General features: G+C 40.9%; 1 protein-coding gene across 2 annotated transcripts; it reads right to left on the bottom strand.

The window, feature by feature from the left end:
* Window positions 1-11,033: 11,033 nt before the first annotated feature.
* VMA21 (vacuolar ATPase assembly factor VMA21) lies at window positions 11,034-17,325 on the bottom strand. 2 transcript variants are annotated; one of them, XM_027053404.2, is made up of 4 exons: window positions 17,176-17,325; window positions 16,778-17,038; window positions 11,872-11,981; window positions 11,034-11,279 (listed from the first exon to the last, which is right to left on the bottom strand). In XM_027053404.2, exons 2-4 carry the CDS (start codon window positions 16,885-16,887, stop codon window positions 11,137-11,139), a joined length of 363 nt encoding a protein of 120 aa, XP_026909205.1. In that variant the 5' UTR covers window positions 16,888-17,038; window positions 17,176-17,325; the 3' UTR covers window positions 11,034-11,136. The 2 variants fall into 2 exon arrangements, with proteins under 2 accessions (XP_026909205.1, XP_026909206.1); XM_027053405.2 differs by lacking the exons at window positions 16,778-17,038; window positions 17,176-17,325 and adding an exon at window positions 16,516-16,705.
* Window positions 17,326-20,926: the final 3,601 nt, after the last annotated feature.

Genomic DNA, 20,926 nt, shown 5'->3' with positions numbered 1-20,926 from the left:
CACCATACATAAAAATAAACTCAAAAGGGATTAAAGACCAAAATCTGAGACCTGAAACCATAAAACTCCTAGAGGACAACATAGGCAGTAATCTCTTTGACATTGGCTGTAGCAACGTTTTCTAGATGTCTTCCTCAGGCAAGGGAAACAAAAGCAAAAATAAACTATTGGGACTATACCAAAATAAAAAGCTCTTGCACAGTGAAGGAAACCATCAACAAAACAAAAAGGCAACCTACAGAATGGGAGAAGATATTTGCAAATGACATATCTTATTAAGGGTTAGTATCAAAAGTATATAACGGACTTATACAATTCAACCAAAAAAAGAAATGATACAATTAAAAAATGGGAAGAGGACCTGAATAGACATTTTTTCCAAAGAAGACACACAGATGTCCAAAAACCATAAGAAAAGGTGCTCAACATCACTAATCCTCAGAGAAATGCAAATCAAAACCATAAGATATCAAACCTGCCAGAATGCCTAGAATCAACACAAGAAATAATAAGTGTTGGCAAGGATATGAGAAAAAGGAACCCTCATGCACTGTTGGTGGAAATGCAAAATAAGTGCAGCCACTGTGGGAACAGTATGGAGTTTCCTTAAAACATGAAAAATAGAATTACCATAAAATCTAGTAATGGGCATTTACCCAAAGAAAACAAAAACACTAATTCAAAAATATATATGCACTCCTATGTTTACCGGAGCATTATTTACAATAGCCGAGATATGGAAATAGCCCAAGTGTCAATCCACATATGAATGAATAAAGAAGGAATGTTATCTTGCCATTTGCAATAACATGGATGGTCGTTAGAGGGTATAATGCTAAGTGAAATAAGTCAGATAGAGAAATACAAATACCACATGATTTCACTCATGTGTGGAATTTACAAAATGAAACAAATGAACAAAGAAAGAAAAAGACAAAAAAACAGACTTAAATACAGAAAACAAACAGGTGGTTGCCAGAGTGGAGGTGGATGGGAGGATGAGTAAAATAGATAAAGGGGATCAAGAGTATGCTTATTGTGATGAGCATTGAGAAATGTATACAATTGTTGAATCATTGTATTGTACACCTGAAACTAATATAACATTATGTTAATTATACTTCAACAAAAATTAAATAAATAAATAACAAAAGTGAGGGAAAATACAAATAACATTTTTAAAATCAGCTATGAAGCCATGAAAAGACACAGAGGAAACTTCAATGCATATTATCAAGTGAAAAAAGTCAACCTGAAAATGCTATGTACTGTATGATTCCAATTCTGTGTCACTCTGGAAAAGGCAAAACTATGGACACAGTAAAAAGATCAGTGGTTGCCAGGCAGTGGGGTGGAGGAAGAATGAATAGGTAGAGTACAGGGGTGGTTTTAAGGCAGTGAAATTATTGTGTATGATACTACAATGGTGGATACATGTCATTTTACATTTGCCCAAATCCACAGAATGCACTCCACCAAGAGTGAACCCTAATGTAAACTATGGACTTTGGGGGATGATGATGTATCAGTGTAGGTTCATTGATTATAATGAATATACCACTGTTGTTTCAGATGTTGATGGCAGGGGAGGCCGTGGGGAGGGGGTGTTAAGGGAATATATGGGAATCTATATACTTTCCACTCAGTTTTGGCATGTAGTTAAAATTTCTCTAAAAAATAAAGTCTATTAAAAATTTTTTAATGTGCTATAGTTTTCACTGAGGAACTTTTACAACTCATAGATTTTGGAATAAGAAGTTCAATACACACATTAAGCCAGTTTACAAAGTACAGTCTGATAGATTCTCAGAAAACCCACTAAAAATTCTTTAGAACATGAAAGATAATAACTTTACACCAAAGAAGTTGAAGTTTAATACAGAAAGAAGATCCCTTTAAGCACAAAAACCCATACTGTATATTCATAATGAAAATAATTCAATATTCAACATACTGATACTTATTTTGTTAAAAGAATTATGTGCATTTTAACACATGATCAGAGTTCAGGAAGCTTGCTCCTTGAGTTCAATGTGACAATTAAATCATGTATTGTTTCTAGTTAGAGGGATCCTGCTCAGTCACTCCAATGGTCTGTGCTAAACCTTCTGGACAAGAGATAATCATGAAGTTATCTGAAGGTTATTATAAGACACAAATTATTAGTAAAATCAAAGCTAAATAAAACAGATAACAACAACATAAAAATGATCACTTATTATGGAATTGTTACAAATTAAACTTCTAAAACCCACTGTATTAACAGAAAAAAAACACACCTCTTCTAGAAAGAAAACTACATCTATTTCTGATATATGAAGAACCATGTGTTCAAATGATATCAAATATGAATAATGTGCATTCTGTAGAAAATACTCTGTTGAGGGCAGATACAGGGTCTAAGTCTGGAGGTTTGCCTGCCAGTAGTATGGGGTGAGCCCTTGGCAGGGCTGCCCCTGTCCCTCAGGACAGTTGTTGCAGGCACAACTGCCTCAGGGACTCAAGGAGACAGAAGGCATAAGTTAATGTCAAACTCAAGAGAAAGAATTCTAAAACGGGACATAATATGGAATGACATTCATTCACTCAACACATGCCCTGGGCATACAGAATGTGAGCAAAATTGGTTGATATGATGCTTACCTGCATGGAAATGTATGGACCACTAGAGCTCACCCAGGCAGAAATTGAGCGGGGGGAGGGAGGTGGTCAGGCCAGTTGAGAACCAAATTGTGAAGCTACCCCTGGAACCCTCTTAAGAACACCATTGGGCTCTGGGTGTTTTGAGAACCCGGTGACCTATCCAAGGAGCTGAAGTCATGGGCTTCCAGCTGGAAGTTAGAAGTCCAAAATCAAGGCATGGGCTTGAGCCTCTAGAGGTTTTAGGGATCCTCCCCTGTCTCTTCCAGTTTCTGGTGACCCCAAGCATTCCTTGGCATGTGGCCACATCACTCCAGTCTCTGCCTCTGTTTTCATATGGCCTTCTCCTCTGTGTGGGTCTCTTTCAAATTCCCTCTGCCTCCCTCTTATAAGGATATATGTGATTTCATGTAGGTTATGAGGGATTATAAAGATTATCTACCAAGAGGGGCACCTGGGTGACTCAGTTAGTTGAGCGTCCTACTTCAGCTCAGGTCATGATCTCACAGCTTGTGAGTTGGAGCCCCGTGTCGGGCTCTGTGCTGACAGCTCAGAGCCTGGAGTCTGCTTTGGATTCTGTGTCTCCCTCTTTCTCTGCCCCTAACCCACTCACATTCTGTCTGTCTCTGTCAAAAATAAATAAACATTAAAAATTTTTAAAAATAGATTATCTACCAAAATAATCCAGCAAAACTCCTCTCAAGACCCTTAATTTAATCACATCTTTCTCCATATAAATTGATATCCATTCTTGGCATATAAGGTAATATTCACAGGTTCTAGAAATTAGTAAGTGAATATAACTTTGGAGCTATTTTTTTTTAGTCTACCACAAAGCCCTTACGATAATACTGAGCCCATCCAGATAATCCAGATGCTCTCCCTCTCTTAAAGTCAACTAAATAGCAACCTTTAGTCAACCTACACCTTTAATTCCTTTTTTCACAGGTTCCAAGGATTAAGATGTGATCATCTTTGGGGAGTCATTATTCTGCCTACGAGACTACACACCATAATGTTATTGACTGAATTGTGTCTCCTTCTTCCTATTCCTATGTTGAAGTCCTAACCCCCAGTACTTCAGAACATGACTGTATTTGGAGATGCAGTCTTTAAAGAGGTAATTAGTTAAAATGAGGTTATCAGGGTGAACTCAAATCCAATATGATTCATGTCCTTATAAAAAAAGATTAGGACACAGGCATACAGAGGGAAGAGCATGTCAAGACACGGGGAGGAGTGGCCATGTACAAGCCAAGGTTCCTCAGAATGAACCAACTCTGCCAACACCTGAATCTTGGACCTCTGGCCACCAGAAGAACTGTGCAACAATACAGTTCTGTTGCTTAAGCCCCCCAGTCTGTGGTACTTGGTTATGGCAGCCTGAGAAAATTCATGCAGTGACCTAATCCAGAGAGCTACTATCCCACCACATCCACAGGTTCCATTTGTAGTCAAGAGGTGGGGAGGATACAAGGCATGTACACCAGGCAGTGGGACTCTTTGGGGCACCTTAGAATTCTGCCTACCACACATGGCCATTCTCACCAGACCCTTCTTCCCTTCTGCCAAACCAATTGGAAAAACTGGTTTAACTTCTCTTGCTTATTCCATTTTACTGAGCTTTCTATTCATTTCCCATTCAACTTTCAATCCCAATTCTAGTTGGTCCAAGATGGGTTGAGAGGGAAGACTGTGGAAAGAGTGAAGGCCGAGGACTATATCTCCAAGTAGAAGCAGCAGAAATACTAGGGGGAGGAAAGACATGGTGCCCTCGGCCTGTCCTACATTCAATTTTTAGGAAAGAAACAGAATGGAAGTGTGAGCAGACATCCATTTTCATAGGCCCCCCATTTTCATTTTCTGTTATGAATATTTTAAAGCAATAGCAGCAGGCTATGGCAATATACACTTTTGTTTAAAACACATATTTCTATAGTTTCCACATAGCTGAGAAAAATCAGATTATTCTGTGATTTTTTTCTGTTCTTGTGCCCATTAACAGGTGAGAGCTAAACTTGATGACATTGCTGATAATTGCAGAATCACACAGCAGAGCACTGGCCAGTGTCCCCAGACCCAGGTGCCAGACTGCCTCTTGCCACTATTGTCTGTGGTACCTGTCTTAAGCAGGACCCTAGCTGAATGATTGCAACTGCTGCGTTCTATGAAACCTAGTTAACCAGGAAAACCCCAGGTGGCATCCAGCTGCATTGCTGTTTTGCTTGTATGCAGGCATAAAGCGTGCCACCCATGTGTACCTGTGTTTATAAAGAACCACAGATGCGGTGGGGAGTGGTGAGGGTGGGGATCCATGGAAAAAAGGGATGTTTTAGGGCTTCAGAGAAGAGCACGGAGTCCTGGCAACAGAGAGCCACAGATACAGATGGGAAAAAAAACTTGACTCTCCAACTGTTTCAGTTTTCTTCCTGAGGCAGAACTGACAAAATTTGGTACAGAGAGAGTGTGTTGGTATATTGCCACTTACTAGGGGCCCAGCCTTCATGCAACTTTAAGGTCCACTGGAGGATGGCCTCACACCAGGTCCTGGCCTGTCCTGACATTGACAGTGGTCCCATGCTCCAAAGTGCATGACTCCCATCCCTCTATTCATCTGTCTATATCCCTATGTACCTACATCCACATCCATATCTACATATGCATGTATATACTGCATATTGCCATTTTCATTTAACAAATCTGTTGAGCCCCATAGCGAACATGCTGGGGCCCTCACCAGAGTCAAATCCTTTCCTCGGGGGTGAGCACTGAGTGGCCTAAGTATAATCCCCAAGAGATTGGTTTGGGACTGGGCACTTGTCCAGGCATAAACCTACCAATGCGTGGCATTGCCTTGCCAAAGTTATTGTTTCATGGGTGGGTATGTAAGCTGAGTCCATCCAAAGTGCAAGGGGTTCCTTCACTCGGATGACTGTGGTGTGCAGATGAAGGTCCAGAATGGTGGCAGTTATTTTGTCATCACGAGGCAGGGATGCCTGAGGATGTCACCAACACACTGAGAAGGTCATGCAGAGAGAATCCCTGAGAAATGGAGCAGGAACTCTAAACTGTGTGAATAGTTTGGCCCCATCTCTGGCTTGTTCCATTGTTTAAGCCAGTTTAAACTCTGGTCTCTGTTACTTGCAGTTGGCCAACAAACATCCTTACTAAAATAAGGGCCAGGCACTGGGGAGTCAGTGGTGAATAAGACACTGCCTACTCTCCTGAGCATACAGTATAGTAGAGGTAGGTAAACAAACAGGATAATTGTATCCAATATTATGTGTTGTGAGCAATGGAGGAGGCCTCTCTGGAAAGGCCACACAACAGTTGAGACCTGAAGGGTGAGAAAGAGCCAGCCCCGATAGGATCTGGGAGAGAAGATACCAGGCATCTGTGAGGAGGGAGTGAACATGGGCAAAACATCAGGGTGTACATGAAATGAACCGGGAAGATATACGCAGTAACAGGAAAAATATCTGGGGGTAGGGAAGTCATAGTATTAATAGAGCGGATATGCCTAGGAAACTATTTCTGGTCTTGTCCATTACCTCCTTTACCTTGGAAACCAGATTCTCTTAAGTGCCTGTGCTAGGTTTTCCTGTCTTCAAAGACCACAACGAAAATTCCAAATAAGAGGAAGGCATCAGAGGAGCAGCAGTAGCCATTTTTTAATATGTGTAAGGTGTTTCTAAGAGTGCTGTCTGTCCTCTGTACTAATTTTCATAGAATTCATTAACAGTGAAGCAAACTCAACCATGATGGCCCAGGACTCAATAAAGCTCTTCTGATTTTAAACTGAGCCTTTATTATAAAGCATTATGCAGGATTCTATCTTTGGTTAATAAAGTGCCTGCTATTTCAGGCCTGCTTTATACAAACATCTTCAAGTCCATCATCAAAAACATACATTAACAACTTCCAATCTCTAGCAGCGGTTATCAAACTGGCTTCATCAGATATGGTCTGTTACAGACATGTATTTCCAGACCCCAGCCCCAGAGGTTCTGACTCAGTAGGTCTAGGCAGTAAATCCTATAAGGTGATACCAGTGGTTTCTCCAATGCTATTATGTGTCCTGAGTTCCCTGGACATCCTATAATCTGTACTTTTGTACATAACACGATTGTATATAATGTGTATATTCTGATACTAAGATGTCTCAAAACTTTAGAAGTGGATAGTATTTATTAAGAACTAGATAGAACCCTCAGAAGCACAGAAAGGAGCTGGAGTACAATCAACAGGTGGCTAAAGGGCCATGGACACAAGTGTTTCTGGACCTCATTCCTTTACCAGGATTTGAAGCCCATTCACCCCCAAATGAATTTTCTTTAAAAAGCCACGGGGCAAGATGCTGCTTTCTTTCCCCCCACTGCCACAGCAGTTGTGATGGGTCCACCACGGATGGGGTAAAACCGGCCCTTTCTGTCCCAGTACCCCTCAGAGCTGCCACCAGTTTGAGCATCTCCAGTCTATAATTATTACATAAAAGCTTACCCTTGACAACTCTGTATATATTTTATACGGTACAGAGGCAAACATGTTTTAAAAAAAAGATGTTAATAAACTTACTATTCATTGAATCAGGACACGTCAAAGTGGCATTACAAACACTTTTTTAATGACAAGAGATGGTAAATTTATACAAATACAGGCTGGAATATAATGGATACAAAATCCACCCAAGTAGCAGTTATAAAAGTATCACTTACAAAAGTAAATCTGATTCAAGTGGCTAAAGAACTCAAGCCCCCCATTTCAATAATTACACACACCTTTCAAAATAGTGCATCTAAACTCTGCCCCTAGTCAGGGCACTATATTCAAAGACTACAGCATATTCAATGACTCTACTGAGTTAAAGATTCTAACATCTTCAGCAAGGATGTCAAAAGACATCTCATAACAGGTTCACTATGCAAAACTCAAACAAGAAGATGTGAACGTTCTTTGCAAACTGTAAGGTGCTGTGCAGATGTTGTTAGCTATTGCTATTATTCCCATTCAGTGAGATTTCACTGAACTTGAGAAAAAGGAAGACGAGTCTGTGTGACTGACAAATATGACTTATAGAACATCTTAAAAAAGAAAGCAGATACTACTCTTGAGTATATGTGGCAATGAAATAGGAAAGTGTGGCCAGGAGTGATGATAAGTTCAGGAATTCCAGACTATTTTAATGAATATATAAAGGATTCAACTATTCATAAATTACACGTAATAGTTACCATTAGATTCCCAACGTGCCTGAAAATAATTTTTCTCAGGTGACCCTTTCCCTCTGCAAAAAAGAAGAAAGAAATCTTGTCAAGTTAACGTGTTCCTTCATCCCAGCTCTCGCAAAACTTATCTTAAATGTAAGAGTAGAGTCTGAACTAATAAAGTTGTACCACTCTGTTGGAGGACACAGATCACTTGACAGCAGAGAAAATCTGCTGCTGACCTAAGTAAGACAAGTGACAAATTGTGTGGTATTTTTGAACCATTTATAAACTGGGCCCAACAATGCTCTACAACTTCACTGGGTCATAAATAAAACAGTAAACATGAACTTGTCTAGAGATGAGAAAAACACACAAGATTTTTAAATCAGGATTTAAATCCTTTATTTCATGTACCCTTGGCTATTATCTTTCCTTGGGTACATCTTATTTAACTGTTTTTACTGGTCTTCTTGGGTACTCTAGATGGATATATAAAATTTATATGAAAATGGCAAACATCAAACAAGTCAATCAGTTGCCTCTTTTGGCAAAGGTGCTAAGATTTTTATGATGAAAACAGTCTAATTATTACAATGCATTTGTTAGATTTCCATGAAACAGGAGGTCTTTTTTAATGGATGTTTAAATTCCTTCAGTAACAACTCAAAACTGAATTCTGCTGTTACATGTAAAATGCTATCTATCCACTTGAAGAGCGAATGACATCAGATACATTCTACAACACACTTCATTTTTTAGCATAATGGGGAAGGAATGATTATATTCTGGGGGGGGGCAAAATGGGAGGCGAGGTGAGGAAGATAATGTGTTTATCAGTAGTTTGTGCTGACACTCCAAGTTACGCTTCCTAATTGAGGTTATTCTTACAATCCATTTTGGAACGATAGTGAACATATTCCTATCTTAAAACATTTACAAGGGCTCAATTGTAGCTTTCCTTTCTATACATCCTGAAGTATGTACATTGTGCAAGAGGAAATCCATGAGACATCTTGAAAAATAAATCTTATGTCAAATACCACATGTTATTTCAAGAGCAGCAAAGTAGTAAGTTAACAGTTAAAACCCCAGGAAAAACTCAACTGGTTTGAAAGCAAGTCTATATTGTAACAATCCTAAATATCAACCCTAGCATCCAATTCTAACTTCCAAACACTTGGTACTTTTTCCAAGAGGAAATTACAACTGCTTTTGCATGAATCCCAGGTTTAAATACTTGAAGAAAAACATCCATATCATTTTCTACTCAGCAAACATCTGAAAACAAAATCATCTAACACTGGACATTAATATTTTACAAATAGCATAAGATCCCCAAAGTATAAAACATTGGCGTTATACAAAAGAAACTAGGTGGACAACAATTCTGTTGAGGCATCTAAAGAAGGGATGACCATTTAGAAATCTACCACATAGTACCCCAGACTCAAACTGGGGTATTCTACAATTTTATATTAAATTTGTACAATTTTACATGAAAACTGTGGTCTTTAAGAAAACACTTTACATTTAGAATAACTGCTTAAAGACATTTAAAGTGTAGACAATATTTAACTATAAGCAATAAAAAATAGTCCTACAATAATCCTTTTTCTCAACAATTAAATACAGTGCCTATTTAGCTTTTATGCCTAATCATCTCCCTATTCCTTTAGTCCAGTTCCACATCAAACTGGGGTGAACAGACAAATCAGTAATGCCAAAAATAGCAAGGGCCATTGTATTAGGGGTTACTAATAACAGGAAATTTGAACAAGAGATCTAGTAAAAAGAGTAAAGGTAGAATTTACTTTTTTAAGAAAATGGCCAATAATCATTCATCTGAAAAAACACAAATAGCTGTCAGGTAGCACAGGCAGAACTTGAACTTAAACCAAAAGTTCAGTGTATTGAACTAGCATTAGGAAATGCACACAGGGTGTAAACCAAACTAGTGGTTATGTCCGGGTGGTACCATCACAGGGAATTTAAATTGTTTCACTATTCATTTTTCCAGGTGTGTTTTTAGACTACACACAAGTAGTGCTAAGTAGCTGGAGAGAATAGACTAAGGACCCTGTGGTCCTTTTCTATCAGATAGGACCTCAGGGTCTTTTTCTATCAGATAGGACCTCAGGATTATCTAACAATATATATCTGGGATATAACAGCTCTGATTAAGAAAGACTGACTAGGGGCGCCTGGGTGGCACAGTCGGTTGAGCATCCATCTCTTGATTTCAGCTCAGGTCATGATTTCAGGGTTGGGGGATGGAGCCCCATGTCGGGCTTTGCGCTGAGCTTTGGAGCCTACTGGGTATTCTCTCTCCCTTTCTGCCCCTCCCCCACTCACGTACATGTTCACATGTGTGCTCTTACTCTAAAAAAAATAAAGACCTGACTAGCGATCCCAAGAATACTTCGTGGATGATAAAAATAATCTATTCTCAGGATTGTTTACACTTCCTAACTACGTGAAAATAAATATACTTAAACATAAATTCGTACCATATACATTATTAAAAAGTAGGAGAAACTAATTGAAAGGGAGTTTACACAAAACTTGTAATTAAAGCATACCTTCATTGTTGAACGACACAGCAAAGCAGATCATTAAAAAGTTAGTCTGAAAGCACAGGCTAGCCGGCAAAGGCTGAGTACCCAGGTAGCTACCTTTGCTTTGCTGCCTAGATCATCAGAAAGCCAGTCCTTTTCCATGAATGGATGTGATTCAGCCTAGTTTCCCCCGTGAAATAATGTAATGAAAGATTCCTATTGACTACAGATTATGCTTTACACAAAATTTCTCACTGACATTCAGATTAAGTCCAAAATCCACAATTCAAGCAATTCTGCATAGGAATTTACAACCTAAAATCCGATGACACAGACTTTCACGATAGTCAGGGAAAGGGTTCCAGTGAAGAACAGTGTGTACATCTTAATGTATCCAGAGGAGTGAAACTTAAAACCAACCAAAAGACAAAATGCTATAAAACATTTTTGGTAGTGAGATAATCAAATTCTTCCCAGAATGTGTCATTAAGTTAACATACTTACTTGTGACCAACTTAACTTTTTCAAATTCTCATTTGCAGATGAGAGGTTCATACAGTTAAAACTGATGATACAAATCATTGTATTAGAGGGATCAAAATTTACGCTAGTCAAATGTGACTCCTTCAGATTGATTTTTAACATGTTCTCAACTTTATTGAAATCATCAATATCCCAGACGCATTTACTATTTTTAAAAATCAATTTAATGCTATCAAAAGGTGATGTTCAATTTAATCCTGTTTGCCTTCACGCCACTGTCGTGAGCCTTCATTCCAGGCCACATAAACAAAGAGGGCCAACACCACGTGGACGGCGACCACCGCAACAATAGCAGCATAAAAATAGCTGTCCCTATTGGACATCCCAAAGGCGCCTATCAAGAGAAAAAAAGTTTCCATTTTATTCCAAAATTTATCAAAGTGCAAAAAACAAAGCATACTAGTTTTTATTAGGTATATATTTATTTAGCTAGTCAGGCAATTAAAAAGTAATACCTTGGGTGGTGATAAATCATGTATTCATTTAAAGATTTGAAAACCTTCTATACACAAAGACATTATTCTAAATGAAAACTGTAATTATCACTTCACTTAAGGACTTTAACATAAAAAGGGGGACTTTATTTTCTCTTCCTACTAACGTCTGCCACCAAAGGGACATTCCCCCAAATTCCTCCTCCCATGTCACCCGACTCTTGCTCTCAGAGGTATAGTAAAAGAAAGGACCTGCAAGCTATTTCACGGAAAACCATCCACAAATACACTGTCAAGCTAAAATAACTGATGAAAAAGTTAATTTCATGAAGGAAGATTTATTTGAACAACATGGTTTTTGAAAAGCAATACAGGAACAGATGGAAGAAGCAAATGAAGAGTACCCAGCTTACAGATATAAGGAGATCACAAAAACACAGAGTCTTAAATATACTAAGGAGGAAAAGGTCTTGTATTATCATCTAGGATTACCTTCAAAAACATAAGATTTAGTCGTGAAATACAACCCAATAGGTACAGTGATCATTAAAGCTGTGAAGAACAGGAGCGTCTTCAGGGTAGATGCTAATGAACTTTCATTTCTGGAACAAAGTAAACAAAGAGAAAATCAGAACCTGCTAGGCTATTTCCAACTGTTCTTGTGTCCATAAACACTATAAATACCCATAGAGAAGACACTGGAAACCCTGCCCCTGCCTTGGAAACAGTGGGCAGAGGAAGAAGAGTCAACTCAGGGACTCAAAACTGGAAGATCCTAGAGACCCAGAGACCATTCAAGAGACTGCCATTGAGATCCAGTGTGAGAGGAAGCGTCAAGTATGAAAGTGGTTTGTAGTCTTCAAAATGCTATAAAGTGTACCCTAATTACCAAATTTATAATGGAGGTAGCAAAGGAAAAGATACAAAGAAAACAACTAATGAATGTCCACAACTAATGAATGTTCATTCACAAAGCATCCTATGGAGGGCTAGCTGGATACAGTACAAACAAGTTATGAGCATCTCCAAAGAAAAAGCAGCCTATAACAATCTGGATGTGGTTAAAGGAAACTTACTTTAATTGCTTTGTTATTAAATAGCTACAGTACAACTTAGTCTTCATGTAACATGGATGCATTACAAATTTAATGTCAAAACACCTTCTATTCAGTGAATTCTGTCTGTCCATGGCTATTTTTAAATCAAGGAAATATTCCAATGGAAAAAGTTTTGTTCCAGAGTATAATAAAACTATTCTGAAGAATGCAATCAAGCTTTTCAAATTACATAAAGAAAAACAAATCTGATAATCTGCTACTTAAAAACATTAATATAAGGATTAACATAAAAGCACAAACAAAACCGGATAACATAAAAATATCCATAATAAGAAAATGGTTTCACAAATGAGGTGTATCAATATATGGACACATTAAAAAGAATTCTGACTGGGGCGCCTGGGTGACTCAGACAGCTGAACGTCTGACTTCGGCTCAGGCCATGATCTCATAGTCCATGGGTTCAAGTCCTGCTTCGCAGTCTGTGCTGACAGCTCAGAGCCTGGTGCCTATTTTGGATTCTGCATCTCCCTCTCTCTCTGCCCTTCTCCTGCTCATGCTCTGTCTCTCTCTCAAAAATAAACAAACATTAAAAAAGTAAAAATAAAAAAAATAAAAAGAATCCTGACCATTTCTCAGAAAGTATTCGTGTGACAAATGAACAAGGCAAACTACACTGTATCATGTATATCCGGGGTCTGCAAAACAAGGCATGAGGGCCCAATGCCTATTTCTATAAATAAAGTTTAGCAGGAACACAGACACACCCACTTTATGTATCATCTAAGATGGCTTTGGGGGCACCTGGGTGGCTCAGTCAGTTAAGCATCCAACTTCAGCTCAGGTCACGACCACAGGTTCGTGAGTTCGAGCCCCGTGTCATGTGCTGACAGCTAGGAGCCTGGTGCCTGCTTCGGATTCTGTGTCTCCCTCTCTTTCTGCCCCCTCCCCCACTTGCACTCGCTCACTCTCTCTTTCAGAAATAAATAAAAACATTTTAAAAAATAAGATGGCTTTGGAGCTACAAAGGACAAGCTGAGTAGTGGTGCTAGACTATATGGCCTTCAAAAACCTAATATTTACCATCTGGCCCTTTACAGAAAAACTTCACGAACCCCTGACACATGCTATTCCAGTTATGTTAAAAACGTGTTTACATAAAAAAGGACTCCAGATCAACATACAAAACTACTTATTTTCCCATTTTAAAAAATGTTCCTTAATGTTATCTCATGGACTTTTCAATAAATAAGTAGATATATGCCAGCATTTGTCCTATACATTGTTACAAGTGAGCAACACTACTGAAAGCTGTAGTAAGTTTCCAGCAACCCTGGACACATCTGTACCTCACACATACTACCACCTGTATTGTAAAAGCAGTAAACCCTATAACTTTAATCATTTAGCTTAAGGTCTTTTTTGTCCCTTAAATCTAACCACCCTCAGACCACCTTAACACACTTCACACTTTATGCTTATACTCAACATTTGGACTTAATTCTCTTTCTGGTAATCCTCAGGGGCTCTGGTTTTTATCTGTATCTTTAGGAAGGAGACGGCCCAGTCTTCAAGGTCCCCCCCCCCAAAAAAAAGCCTCTCCTCCAAGTATCTTTCCTGATTACTCCAGCTGGAATAATTCATCACTTTGGAACCCAATCACAGTTAGTTCCTACCTGTTATTACAGCACTTAATGTGCCAGCCTGTTTCCTATATAGTCCTGCACATTTCTTTGGTGCCCTAGAAAATCCAGCCAAAGAGGTTCCTCTAACTGTGTAAATTATTAGCTAGGAGGTTTCTTTCATCTCAGAAAGGAAAGGAACATCTCAAGTTTCTGGTCTACAAACTTTTTTGACTATTAATCCTTCTTAAGTTTTAAGCACAGACCCCATAAAGGCATACTGATTTTTTAAACAGATTTATCTACAAAAATATTATCAATACATTCCTTAAAATACAAAACATATGCAAAAATAGATACTAAAAAAGTATAAGGCTAAAAATAAATTAATGTAGAAGTTCTAATATTTTCTTTCCATATTTCAATGGATCATCTTTTAACACATCCTACTACGGTGATTACTGAGGTATACCATTGTCATCTAATATACTTATGCTCCCTTAAACTGTTTCCCAGTAGTAAACTTTTACAAAAATTTATTGTGTAATCTTCATGAAGAATATGAGTAGTTCTTCAGTAGTTCTACAAAACTTCAATGTCAGTATCTGACCCATTCTTTTATGAACCGCAACAAAAAAACATGACCTTCTTGGTTGTTTCTATGGTGAGTTAAAGCATGGGTTTTAGGTATGCAAAGCTAAGATAGCTAACCTGATAAAGAAACAAAGACTGAGAATCTAGAGAAAGGGAGTGTAACTGGTTTGGTTCTTGAGATTATGTCTCTTGAATGTGTAATATCTGACCTGGCTTTCAGAAAACATTATTACTGAAAAGATGATAGAATACCATATAAAAATGTGTTAAGGCAAACAAAATCATTTACAATCCCACCACTCAAACATAATCTTTTCTTTTCTACATGTTAATCTCTAGCCCCACACACTCAACGTCAAGCTTGCCACAGAAGGGAACGTGGTAAGCTGTACCTCCTTAGTACTTGCTGCAGAAGTTCATATGAAGTGGGTAAACTCTAGGTGGTTTTAAAAGTATGGGAGCAGTAAGTTCATCCTGACTTATTTCTTTGAGGCCCATTTGAATTCTGGACTTTCCCATTCTTCATTTCTAACAAGTCTCAGTTAACACCCAAAAAGATATGTAGAAGAAACCAATTGAGTGACATCAGTTGCTTTGTTTCAGAATAATTCACGTGCTACACATAAGCTGGCTTGTGCTGGCAGAACTGCCAGGTGCAGTGGGGGTGTGGCTGGAAGCCAAAGTGAAAATGTCCTATAAACAATAGAGGAAGTTTGCTAGTTTTCAAAAGTTTGTGTGCCTAACTTTATATATACTGTGTCCTATATTTGTGAGGTCATAACCCAGAATAAAAGTCAAATTTTTGGAGCTTAAAGTAAAAAGTGAAAAAGGGTTTACTATGTTCCCTTCCGTGGCAAGCCAAGACTTCCACTGCAAGTAGATTACACTGAAAATTCAATTAGGAAACACTACAATCAGTCTAGGAGGGCTAAACCGTATTCTTAGGGTACTTGACAAAAACATCTGTTGGTATCCTCACTAGTAAACAACAACAACAACAATAAACATTTAGAGTGACATCGTAAGAGACTGAAAAATGTCACAGGGTTCCAAAGATCACAGGCTTTGGAGTCAGTGCGATTGAACAAATGTCAGATTTAACACTTAACTAATATAGTGTGGCCTGTGTGATCTTGGGCAAGTGACTTACCCTGAGTCAACTTCATCTTCTTTAACGAAACAAAAAAAAAAAAAAAAAAAGGCAAACCAAGCACTTTCTTAATTTTGCTAACGTATGTAATCAAAAGCATAAGTTAAGCCTGGCACACAGTATGTCATCATCAAATGGTAGCCAACTTCCTCTCCATCCTCTTAGCCGAGGTATCAATGGCTAGGTTAGTCGGCCATAACTACCATTCTACTCAGCCACCAACCCCCATCCTACTAACTCCCCCAAGTGAAGCAATCTCAAACCAGGGACAGCCCCTACTCCCCTCCCTTCGTTCATTCATACAGCAAACATTTAAGCCCCGACGATGCAGGCCCCGTAGGGGACACGGAGATGAAGAAGGCCGGGTTCCTGTCCTCAGGGAGCTCACCCTGCAGTGGGGAGAGATTGCAGAGAGCAAGATGGCAAAACAAGACGACAGCGAGAGGAAGTGCTAGAACAGAGGCATGAACCGAAGGCCCACCGACCTCTCCCCTATGACCCCGGGTCCCTGCTCCCGTGCGTGTAGATGCTGCAGGCCCCAACCTGCGTCCCTTCTCCCCCACCCCGCACCCCTCCCCCAAGGGTCCACACCTCACGCCCACCGCAGGCCAGCCCGCTCGGCTCGAGCCTTCCCTCACACCCCACTCCAGGCCAGGGCCAGGTCGCCTTGCGGTCGGGGCCCCTGCCCTGCCTGGGCCCTGCTCCGCACTACCTGAAGTCGGGAGGCTGCAGCGCGTTCAGCGACGCTTTATCAAGGCGCTCCATGAGGCAGCCGAGCCCGCAAGCAGGTGCTCAGAGGCGGGCTGGGCTCAGCGACCTCGCTGGGTCTGCGCGACTGAAGGCCGACAGAGGCGTGCCACGCCGGAAGTGCCGGCGAGTGCCGGGCGGCGGGACGCATTGCGCAAGTGCGGCGCGCCCCGGTGACGTTGAGCTGCGCCGGCGCAGGCGCGGGCGCAGGTGCTCACGTGACTTACCGGCCGGGGCTTCGAGGCGCGCGCCCTGCCAGGAGCTGTCTGCGCTCCAGGAGCAGGCCTGGCGAGTAGCCCAGCCACTCCACGTTGAGCCGGGACTTGCCTCGCAGCATGATCCTCCGGGGTGGGCGGCGCTGCCGCCGCCCCCTGAGCGCGTGTGAGCACCTCTGGTCCCTCTCAAGACCCCTGCCGCCGAGCTGCGGTTGCGACGCTACTGGAGAAGACGAGTCGCAAAGAAGGACGACCAGGCAGAGGACTGTGGTGCTAGGCAACCAAGCAGTTTCCGAAGACAACACAAAAAAGCAATGCACGTTATTCCCCAGCCCTCGTGAAATGCCTCATTGTTACCAACAGTGAAAGTCCAGCCGTGGGAAAGTGGGAGGAGTTAGTTTGACACTCACCCGAGTCCGTGAGCTAGTCAATGTCAGAGTTGAAAGAGCCCTTACTGAGAGTGACTGTTCAGGCCTGACGGTGACCCCAACTTCCACTTCAAGTTAAAAACATTGTGCAGCTGCTCAGAAAGCCGCCAATGAGACAACAGGGACTCAAATAGTAAGGAACAGATGGCCCTCCGGGGCCCGCGCAACCCGAGAGAGGTATAAACGAAAACAGTGCTGTAAGCCTAGGGTCAGGCTTGACAAAATAACGCTGCCACTGGCTGCTTATAAGAGGACAACCCTTACATGGTCAACTCCTGGAAAGGGCCGCTGACCACACATCTATTTTCTGCACCACATGGATACAAAGACCACATCTGAAATCGTGACTAAAACAGCAGCTTAGAGCAGTGTTAAGCGCTGTGGACTAGCCAACACGAAGCCTGGATTTGAGCTCAAACTTAATCCCTGTCTGGGCCTCATCTAGACTCAGAGTGACAAGAATCACCTAATACCGGAACTAGGGCAGAATGACAATCTAACTGTGGGGTTGTCAAACTGTGGCCAGCCCACCAAATACATACAGCCTGCCTGCCACCTGTTTTCCTATAGCTCGTGAGTTAAAAATGGGTTTTCCATTTTAAATGGTTGAAAAAATCGGAAGAAGAGTAATATTGTGCCACACATGAAAATTATATCAAATTTAGATTTCAGTGTCCATAAATAAAATTCCATTGGAACTCAGCCATGCTCATTAACTTGTATCATTTACAGCTGCTTTCGCACTACAGTGGCAGTGTTGTATAGTTGTGACAGCGACTGTATAGTTCACAAAGCATAAAATGTTTACTAGCTGGTCCTTTACAGGAAAAGTTGGCCACCCCTGCTCTAGCTAATCACCTGGTAACGAGGTCCTTGAAACCCTAGGGATCCATAAATGTGGTAATGAGGTTTCTGAAAATAATTTTCAACATTTTTAAAAAACCTAATAAATTTAATGTATTTACCTGCTATAAGGAATCAACAGCTACTTAGAGCATGACCTTTCTTTGATTCTAGACACTAATTATATCATATTGGTGAGGTAATCCCGCTTATCTCATTAGAAAATAAATGATAACTAAAATAAAATAAGCCATAATATACTTGGGGCGACTAAATCTTTTAAAACATATAGAACAGACAAACGAGGAGGGAACTTTGTGACTTTGTGTATCTCGAATGCCTAGAATAACGGCCTGGTATATTGTAGATGCTCAATAAAGATTAGGAACCACTGATATAGTAGAGTTAGCTTGCTGGGGCTACCTTAGCAAAGTACTGCAAATTGAATTGTTACCAGTGGGAGCGTCTGCATTGTGTGAATGAATGGAAGCCTCTATTCTTGGATCCCCCACGGAACATTTACATGAGGACCTGCGCTCAAATAAGGACAGCCAGAAGGAAAGTAACAAGCACAAAGCAGTTTATTAAGGACAGTGCACTCTCCAGGTGGCGAGCGGACAGGCCCAGAGGTGGCAGCTGCACCGGGGTTTGGGGTGTCTTTTCTTTTTATGTTCCGGATGGGTCACAGCTAGGGGGGTCTCCCAGTGAGGGTCCATCCGATCATGTGAGAAACTCCTCCTACCAGCTGGGAGGGGGAGTTTTCTGGCCCCACAAGGTTCTGGCCAGAAGAGTCCAGGGCCACCTTCCCTCAGGGGGAGGAGTTGAAAAAACAATGTAAATCTATTATAATAGAGCTGTAGGTTACCCTGAGGCCAATGTTGAAGAGGAGAGCTCAGGTTCTGCACCTGTGGCTCTCGGTCTGTCAGTCTGGGGGTGTTGGAAGCCATAAGGCCAGGATGCTAACAGCCACAAAGTCAGGACATTGTGCCCCCCAAGCTTCGTACGTGTCACCTATTTAACACCGCCTTTGCCTCCAGCTCATGTCTAACTTACTCTACCAGAATGGCTTAAACAAAAGAGATTATCACACAGTTCTGGAGGCTAGAAGTCTGGGATAAGGTGTCAGCAGTTGATTGCTTCTGAGGATGATGAGGGAGAATCTGTTACAAGCCTCTCACCTAGTTTCTGATAGTTTGTGGACAATCTTTGGTGATTCTTGATTTGTAGGTGCGTCCCCCAGATTTCTGCATTTGTCTTTACGTGGCATTCTCCATGTGCCTGTATCTGTGTCAAAATATCTTATTTTTATAAAGACTCCAGTCATGTTGGAGTAGGGCCTACCATACTCCAGCATGACCTCAACTTAACAAATCACATCTGCCACCCAATTTCTAAATAAGGTCCCATTCTAAGATACTGGGGGTTAGGAGTTCAACATAGGAATTGGGTGCGGGCAGGGGAGAGGCAATTCATCCCATATGAGTAGTCTAAACTCTTGTACAGAGGAGGAACCTGTGTTCTGGAGAGGGAAGGGACTTGTCAGAAGTCACACATGTATATCTAGAGGGCCTAGCTCGAGTCCTGTCTCCAGACAAGCACTTTTACACTCTTCCATTGGCAGCCTCTGTGGCAGTTGTGTGACAACTCAGACAAGAATCATTCATAAAGGAAATTTGATATGGGACAAAATGCCTACTGAATCTCATATATTAGTGTTTGTTGGGTTTTTTTGTAAACTACAGCTGTCATACCTCTTTTTGTTGGTGACTTCACATTTCACCAACATTTACTGTGAGCTCACTGAGGTGAAGATAGAACTTTTAGAATAAACTCAAGTCATAAGAGAAAAAAATTAGACAGCACTCTGGTCCCTCAACAAAGTCCTGCAACCTCCTACCTGCAGCAGCTGCTAGAGAACTAGAGGTCAGTGGAGCCCAAACATTGGTTGCTGTGGGGATGAAATGGCTGTCAGGGGGCGTGGTCACGATGGAGGCAACCCTAAGGGGTGCCTCTCTTATTCCCTAAGAATCAGAAAATGATTATCTTAAAGGGCAAGAGCGCCAGTCTGGCCCTTTCATTTCAGTTGAGAAAACAGAGTTAAAGATGGGTAGTGACTTGCCCCAAACTCATTAGATTAGTGACAGGATTGGAGAATTTATGATTCCTCTCAGTCTAGTGTTTTGTCTCTCACACATGTTGTTTTAAACCTCTGTACTGTAAACCCAGTGACATGGAAATTGTACACAAAGTTGAGTTTGGTAATACCCCTCAATTTTCTTTGCTGACTCACACAGCACCCCACCCCCTGTCCTGAAGTTCCCCTTTGGGTAGCTGGTGGTGGGGTTAAATGGGAATGGCCATACTTGAAACACCAAATGACACTTTCTGAAGCCAATCCTTGCACAGCGTGGCATTTTAAAATCTAAGCCATGAGGAAAATAGAAATAAGCTCCACCATACAATCAATAAAAGTCATTGAGAGAGGGAGAGAAAGAAAGAGACAGAAAGGGAGGGAGAGAGAGAGAGAAACTCTGGTTTCTGTATAATGTGAGGTGCGATGGGTTTGGATTTTTTTTTTCTGATACAAATTGGTAAAATATGCCCCCTGGTGAAAAAACTTAGTTCCACTTCCAGAAAAAATAAATAAGCAGTTTTAGCTGGGGGTTATTTTAGTAAAAACCTCTTCTGTCAGGAACCCCTAGGCAATGAAATGCAAGTTTTTGTTGTTTATTTGCTGATGTCTCTTGTAAGAGTAAATTAACTAATTTATTTAACACTTATTTTTTTCATGTTTATTTATTTAGAGAGGGAGAGTGCACACGCACGCAATAGGCAGCGAGCAGGGGGAGGGGCAGAGAGCGAGAGCGAGCGCGAGCGAGAGCGAATCCCA

Source organism: Acinonyx jubatus, chromosome X, assembly GCF_027475565.1.
Source record: "Acinonyx jubatus isolate Ajub_Pintada_27869175 chromosome X, VMU_Ajub_asm_v1.0, whole genome shotgun sequence".
Taxonomy (NCBI): domain Eukaryota; kingdom Metazoa; phylum Chordata; class Mammalia; order Carnivora; family Felidae; genus Acinonyx; species Acinonyx jubatus.
This window is presented reverse-complemented; position numbering and strand designations above follow the sequence as displayed.